General features: G+C 48.2%; 1 protein-coding gene across 1 annotated transcript in view; it reads right to left on the bottom strand.

Moving 5' to 3' along the window:
• FRS3 (fibroblast growth factor receptor substrate 3) overlaps positions 1-5,070 on the bottom strand; it is a 5,426-nt gene extending 356 nt beyond the window's left edge. The window contains 5 exon segments of the mRNA XM_009710222.1: positions 9-556; positions 1,357-1,514; positions 2,103-2,264; positions 4,270-4,456; positions 5,005-5,070. Coding sequence (XP_009708524.1) covers positions 9-556; positions 1,357-1,514; positions 2,103-2,264; positions 4,270-4,456; positions 5,005-5,070 — 1,121 coding nt within the window.
• Positions 5,071-7,608: the final 2,538 nt, after the last annotated feature.

Raw genomic sequence — 7,608 nt, forward strand, 5'->3', positions numbered from 1 at the left:
TGGCCGGGGGTTCTTCTCCCCCAGCCTCGGATTAGCCGTTGGGGGAAGGCGTCAGCACGTCCCCAGTGCCCACATCCTCCTCGCCCCGCCGGAGCGGCTGGCACTCCCACACTGGGGGAAGTGACGGCAAGTTCTCATAGTGCAGCAACGCCGTTCTGCGATGGGAGCAGCCAGGTAAGCCCGCGTCCTCCCGGGTGATTTTCAAGCGCCCGCCTCGGCAGAGAGAGGAGGTGCTGGGGGGCAGCAAGCCGTTGACGTTCTCGTAGACGCACTGGGATGAAGGGCACTCCTCCTCGCACTCGTTGTTGTTGTTGTTGGGGGGGCAGAAGTGCGTCCTGCACTCCCGGCGGTGCCAACAGACGCGTCTGTAGTTGGATGTGGGACCTAACACGAACTTAACCTCCCCTGGCTGCAGAAAGACCTGAGGATTGCGGTCTTCAAGAGAGCAGCTGTGGTTCCTATGGGGGAAAGGAGGGTGGACTTCAGGCAAGGAGTGCATACAATGTCGGCCCCTCAGCTCCTGATCACCATTGGCCGTGTTGACGTAGGTGTGGGACTGCAAGGAGAGAAGCAGAGGGACAGTGAAAGGAGAAGAGAAGAGAGAAGAGCAAAGCAGCTGTCAGCAGCTGAGAAACCAACAGGAATGGAAAATTTTTCAGTGGCTGATGAAGCAGGAGGTGATGAAAGAATTCCAGAAGTTGAAAATATTTTGGGAAGCAAAACACAAAAGCCGTTTGTGTATTTGTGGGCTGAAGGAGAGACAAAAAGGAGTCCAACTGCAGAAGATACACATCATCTATTTCACGCTCGATGCATATGGCACAGAACAAAAAGCAAAGCCACTTGCAAAATACTTCCTTGAGCAGCTTGGACTGGCGATATTGCAGCACTCAAACCTACCTAGGCTTCTCTGATAATGGCTGCGACAAGCTGGATTTTGTAAGGAAAAAGCTTAAATTCTAAAACTGAGAACATTAAAAACAACCATAAAAAGACTCTGAACTTGGGTATGCATCTGCACATCAGTTTAGGGCTTGCACTAATAGCTGACAGATAAAGCAGTATGACTTGGACTCAGAAGCTAAGTGCTGCTGTTAAATAATTGCCACGCAAATACTAGTGGATTAAGGAAGCCAACTCAGCAGGCCTTGATGGAGTGCCTGTTCTAGTGAAACGTCAGAGAGCAGAAGTCTCCAAGAGCAAAACGAAGCAGAAAAGAAAAAAAGGTTGACAAGGTATGAGGATCCCCTGAGCTTTGCTGGAATAAGAGAGACCCAGAATTGCACAGGACTGCTAGCAAAACAAGCTGCTTGTTCATTGCTTGCAAACAGCAGAATTTAGGACATCCAGGTGTACCTGCTCATCAGGCCCGATGAGGGCATGAGTAGAGTCTTCGCCCACAGAGGAATGCCTCAGGCTGCTCACGGAGGGGTGGCGGGCTGCGGAGTATGATAGGGTTTCTCCAGGGAAGCTGTGAAATCCATTGGGAAATCCTGGGACAGTGTACCCCAGACCTGGCAGAGAATCAAGACAGATAAGCATTAGAGCATTGGTTTGGTACAAAATAGAGTTGACTTCATTTTCACAGCGAGCTGGCCTCTTAACTGCACCCTGTAAGTCAGGATCAGCCTCTCTGGAGAAGATCCCTATGACGAAGTACCTAGTATAAACGTAAGGGCTAGGCCCTCTTGTTTAAATCTATTCAAGTCACTCCTAACGGAGACAGGAATTGAGCAAATCCGAATTCTTCCAGATGTGGTTTCCTCCAGGAACCACCCGATCCTTGTAGGCGCTACTTAAAAAAGGCCACTTGGCAGCGGTCCAAACCAACCGAAGGGTGAAGGGTGACAACTCGGTTGACTATTTGAAGGGCTTTTTGTTGCCGTTTCCTTGGAAACAAAATACCACATCACAGCCAAGTGGGGCCTTAAAATAAACATGCTGCATGGGGTACAGATGGACATAAAGATACAGGTCAGCAGTAAGACAGCACATGGGAACGATCCACGGGCTGCAAAGGGCAGTTTCATGTGAGCAATTGCAGACATCGCCCACGTCTCTGTGTTCCCCCTTCTTCTCCCCGGGCACTGAAGCAGCCTTACTGTTGGGTGCCTGGGGGGTCCGGGAGAGCTCACGCTGCGTAGGGTGACTGTTCCTGGTGATGACAACAGGTTCTTCCACTACGTTGATACTGTTACACTGCATCAGGTCCTGAAGCAGATTAAAGATCTCCTCTGCTCTGGAACACTTGAAGGCAAAAATCCCTGCACAGTAACAAAGCGGAGGGTCAGAAAAGCAAGAGTATATGTAATTCCCGACTCTAAACGAATGGGCAGTTCTGATTTCTTTTGCTGTGTTTAACACAATCAACCCCTGCAACCCACAACCACAGGAAAACAACCAACAACTCAGTGGATTATTGCATCAACAGAAATACAATGCCATGACTGCCATCTGACCACACGGTGCATGATTACAAGAAAAATAGTGAGCACCCCAGTTATCGTACAACGATCAATTCCACACGAGCAGAGGTATGAAAGGGACAGGCTAACTGGTCTCGTTTCATCTCTCATCTTCTGTTTTAACTCGGCACCCTGTTCAATTCTCACTGCCAGGGGCAAGTCTATCCAATGACTGCTCAAAGCTGAACTGGGCCCTGTGGAGCACACACGTGAGGGAGGGACAAGGACGTCATATTTAAAAACGTATGGAATTAAACAGTGTCTCCCCAAACGAGCAGCCCAAACCGGAGCCGGTGTGTGCAGAGCTAACCAATCCCAAGCTGGCACGCATACACACGCACAAAAGCCATAGCAACGAGAACGGCATGGCAACAACGGCTGCTACCCCAAAGAATAAGGTTTTAAAAATTCTAGCCAAAAACCCAGCCGTATCTGCCTTATATAAGGTGGGGAGCACCATCAGGAAGGAGTCCTGCAGATAAAATTAACTAAGCAGAATAAAATCCTACACGGAAGGGAGAAAACTCATCAAAACACAACGCCGTCCCTCTCATTTCTGTCTGCTTTAAGACTGGTGAGTAAGTATGTGTCTGCTAAATATTTTGTAATATATGAAGAGCGAACGGCTCTGCTTTATCGCCACTACCTGGCCCTAAACAAAACCAAAACACACAGAGGGCAGAATTTTAATTGCCAATCTGCACCCTGCAAAAGGCAGAACAGAAATCGAAGACAGGCAATTCTCATCACTGGCAATTGATAAGTACATGACTCCAGGAGAGGAAAACCCCACTTATATGAATACTAAAAAGGAGCATACGGCACTACAGATTTGCCCAGTGCTTTACACAGACACTGAACAGTCATGCGGAGTCCTTTTGGATACGAAGGAGTTTACAAACACATTAATAGAACAAGGAAACAAACTTTTTTTTTCCTGGGGTGCAGATGCCAAGAAAACATTCAGCTCTTTAAAAGCAAGAGACAGACTGGTAAAGGAACTAACAGGCACCATTGTAAAACTGGAGCCTATTCCCAGTGCTGCTGATGACTTGGCATGTACTCCTGGGTGACTCACTTCCCTTCTCTATGCACAGCATCCCCATGCATAAAATCAGTAAAACGTAAAACTCCTTTCCCTCTACATTACAAAGTGCTGCCAGACATGAAACGCAAGGCATTAAGCAGAACTAGCACTAACCAAGGCAGAGAGAATGCACCGAGAAAAACAAAACGTGCTCAAACGACTGTTGCTACTGACATGCATTTGGCAGCCCAGCAGAAAAAGCAAGCCCTAAGAGGGACTCGCAAAAAAGTGAGGTGATGCCCTTTTGCTTTATGCCCAGAGTTAAAAGATGCTTAACAAAGATTCAGTCTTGCAAGAAGTACTTTCTAGCTCCTAAGGAAAGAAGTCCAGCAACCCCTCCTACCACAGCTCTGCATCACTCGGTACCTAAGCACAGAGCTGACAGTGTAACTAACATCCTCTTGGACATTAAATATGCTCCGTCCAATGCTCAAGCTTGCTTCACCAATTACCTCAGGAGCACCGATGCACTAGCAAAATGAGACCGTTAGATTTATGCCCAGGTCCTGAGCCACAATATGGTTCTCATTAGCGTTTTAATCAGGAGTATTAACTGTATGTGCATGCATACTCTGGTATTCCAGGGGAACAGAGGCTGCAAAAGAACCTGTTGATTCATGAGACACAGGAATTTGGGAAGACACAACCATCAGCTCACTCTGGCTGCCTGGGAACAGAAACCTCAGCGTTCCTTCCTCCAGGAACCTTCACACTCACCCTGCCCCGTCTGGCAGCGACGGCCGCTCTCGAAGGAGAAGAGGTTGGAGTCATAGCCATAGCGGCGCAAGCAGAGGTAGGGCCACCTGACAGCATCTCGCTTGTGAGTGTGCAAGATGAGCTCCGTCTGCGTCAGCTCCATAATCCCAGATCCCAGCTCGTTACCTTCATCATCCACGTTCGTTACCTGCACAGGCCACAGAGCTCACATCAGGAAACGCAGTGCATTGGTATCAAAAAAAAAAAAAAAAAAAAAAAGCCCACCCACGAAGACACTGTAGTTCCCCTGGATTCCCCCTTCATTTACTGAGATGCCTTTTTCTCAGCTGAGAGCATGGATTCATCACTGGCAGAAGGCGCCAAGCCGGCAGCCCTGGAGACTGTGTGCTTGGCAGTTCAGCTGACGCGTCTCAGCACAGACACTGGAACACAGCCCTGAGCAATAAAAGGTTTCTCTCCAGTTCCCCATTTCCTTGCTCAGGCTGACTCTCAGTGCAGAGGCAATTTCTACTGCAAATACAAACATAGTCGCAGCAGAGATTGTTTAAGGAAAGCAAAAAAAAATCCAAATGAAAACAGTAAGATACTTGCAAATCTTATCAAGTGAAAGACTTCTCTGCAAAAGCAGAGGTTTTTTTCTTCTCCTTTCACGCCTGGAGTCCAACCCATGCTGGGCTTTGCTAGTAGTCGGTGCTGTGACAGACTCTCTGATGGGGATGAAGGTGCAATACTTACCTTAAATTTGGTGGGATGGTTGTCTGGGATGCTGTCTCTGCACAGACAACTGCAGCAGCTTCCCATGACGTCAGCAGAAGAGGCAATCCCTGGGGAGAGGATGCAAAACAGAGGACAATCATGTTTTCAAACCAACTCCTCCCACCCCCTCCAAACACACAGCATTTACAGCCTGTATCCTCCTCGATCCCCCTGCATGTGGCCCAGTGGGTTTGACCTCAAACTCTTCAATGTGTTCCTTGATTAACAGATACCATACAATGTAAGACTAATTAAAAATAACAGCTTTCTTACCATTAGGCAATTGTTGGATTTTTTTTGAAGAAGTGAGAATAAATTCCCACTACTGTCCCTCTATCTCCTTCAGGACTTCATGGTAACCAGGTTTCAGAGTCACCTAAAACACAAGGGAAATGGTCCCATCTTCCACCTGACAAGGGGAACACAATTAAACAAATTAAAAAGCCAGATAAAATTAAAAAGCAGGGGGTGGAGGTTATGACTGACATTCCCTTCAAATATCACAAGGTTTTTTTTAAATTAATTACCTGTATTTATATGAATATAAAAAATAATTCTGTATAGACGATTCCTGTAATTTCTGGGAAAAAAAAACAAACCACAGTCTACAGCTAAAAAAAAGCTAAAAATAAGAGGTATTTTACTTCTTGGCTTTGGGATCCTACATAGGAGTGGGGTTTATCAGAGCTACTGCACTGCAAATAAAACACAACAGTAATACTGAATGGCTGAGGGCGGTGAGGATATGAGGAATCACACGCATCTGCTGCTTAGGAATGTGAAAGTACCTTCACTCAATGGAAGGTCCTTAAGGGTCAGCGAACCAGCAGCCTTAAAAGCAGGTGAACACACCAGCTGTTCTACTTTGGACTATGAAAAGTAACAAACGCCAGAAAACACGAAAACTCCGCGATCTGACAAGTCAACAAGCGCAAGTATCAAGCAGGCAGGAGCTGCAGGCACTAATAGTGAGAAATACTGCTGTCTTTGATGCAAACTTAAAGGACTCCACATCCACGCTGGGGCAAGGGATTCAGCAGCAGATAACGTGAGAGTATGCCGTGTTTTATTTGGCGAGAACAGCTAATGATCTCTCCATCTGAGGTGTGAGAGAATAAAGCCATATGGATAACCAGCCTGGCACTAGAACAGTAAATAAAATGAAAAGGCTATTGGAAACCTCTCACTCTGCCATGCCAGAACCTGTCTCAACAGTCCCTCCAAATCAAACAATGAATCACAGAGTTGCATCCCCGTGCAAAACCACGTTGCACAGCTGCCCTCAGGGTCCCTCGCGGTGCAGAGGGAGGGGGAAGAGTCAGCGGTGAGCTGACCAAGGGGTCCCATTTCATTTTTTACATCAAAACAGAACCTAAATCACCTTCCACTGCCACCCCATGCCTTAGCTTTGGCCCCTGAAGAACTCCCTACCACATCCTAACCCTGCAAAGTCCCCCAGAAGAGGAATGTCTCCTTTCGAGCAAGCTGAAGGAGCTTGGGTAGAAATCAAGGCAGCTGCCACCTGCCCTCCTGCACATACCTGTCACCCCTAACAGTAATAACGCCACACACTCCCTGTTCAACACCGCATCCTGCTCAAGCCATCCTATTTGTTTTTCTAGACTCAGTATGGATTTACTCCCCGCTGACCTTACAGGCTTTGATCAATAATTTAGCAACAGATCCCTCTCCGCTTCATCTAATCTGGTCACTAGGGGCCTTGTCCTCTACTGTCTCTGCCTCCCCACTCCCATCTCATCAATTCCCTCGGTAAAAAAAAAGAAAACAACCAAAAAACCAAACTTGTAGAAAACATGTTACCTTTGCCCCTTCTTTTTTCTTTATTCCTCTCTCCTGCTGGTGCTCCTTGCACCCGCGTCTGTCTGACCTCCAAGGGGGTTAGGTTGAAGTGCTGGCACCTATCCTGAACAGTTATGATGGTCAGAACTGAACAAATGAGGGGAAAAAAAAAAACCAAACACAACATCGTGAGATGCCTGAACACTCCCTCGGCACTTCCCACTGCTCCTCGCTGTTGAATATTTTAGTGGCATCCCTTTCATGCAGACACTGAGACTCTCCAGACTCAGTGCTTTCGCCACACACCTCTCCAACGGCTGTTTGCCAGTTCAGAGCCTTAACTAGTCAAACCAAACTCTCTAACGTGAGCAAGGGCATTGGCACATTTAGGAGGCACATTGCCTCCTAAAACCAGCAGCCCCATCCTCCCCTCCTGCCTCCCCGCCTCCCCGGACCCAAACCTAAATCCTCCTCAAACCTTCGCAGCCCTCCTGGGCCCTGTCTCCAGACCACAGCTCCCCTCTCCCGGGGGTCACTCGCTCTCATCCCAAACCCTCGGCTCCCACTGAGCCTCCGTCCGCACCCCCAGCCTGCAGAAGACCCCTCATGCCTCTGCCCTCCCCCAAGCGATTCTCTTAAAGCCGGGGCTGCAGAAGAGGGTCCACCTAATCTCAAAGGACCGGGGCACCCCGGCACCACCGGGACCCACTGTCACGGCCCTGTGCAGGGGCACACGGATATGGGATACTTCGCGTGGAAATGCACATGGCCGCACATCAACCC

The sequence above is a fragment of the Cariama cristata genome, unplaced genomic scaffold, assembly GCF_000690535.1.
Source record: "Cariama cristata isolate BGI_N322 unplaced genomic scaffold, ASM69053v1 scaffold7351, whole genome shotgun sequence".
Taxonomy (NCBI): domain Eukaryota; kingdom Metazoa; phylum Chordata; class Aves; order Cariamiformes; family Cariamidae; genus Cariama; species Cariama cristata.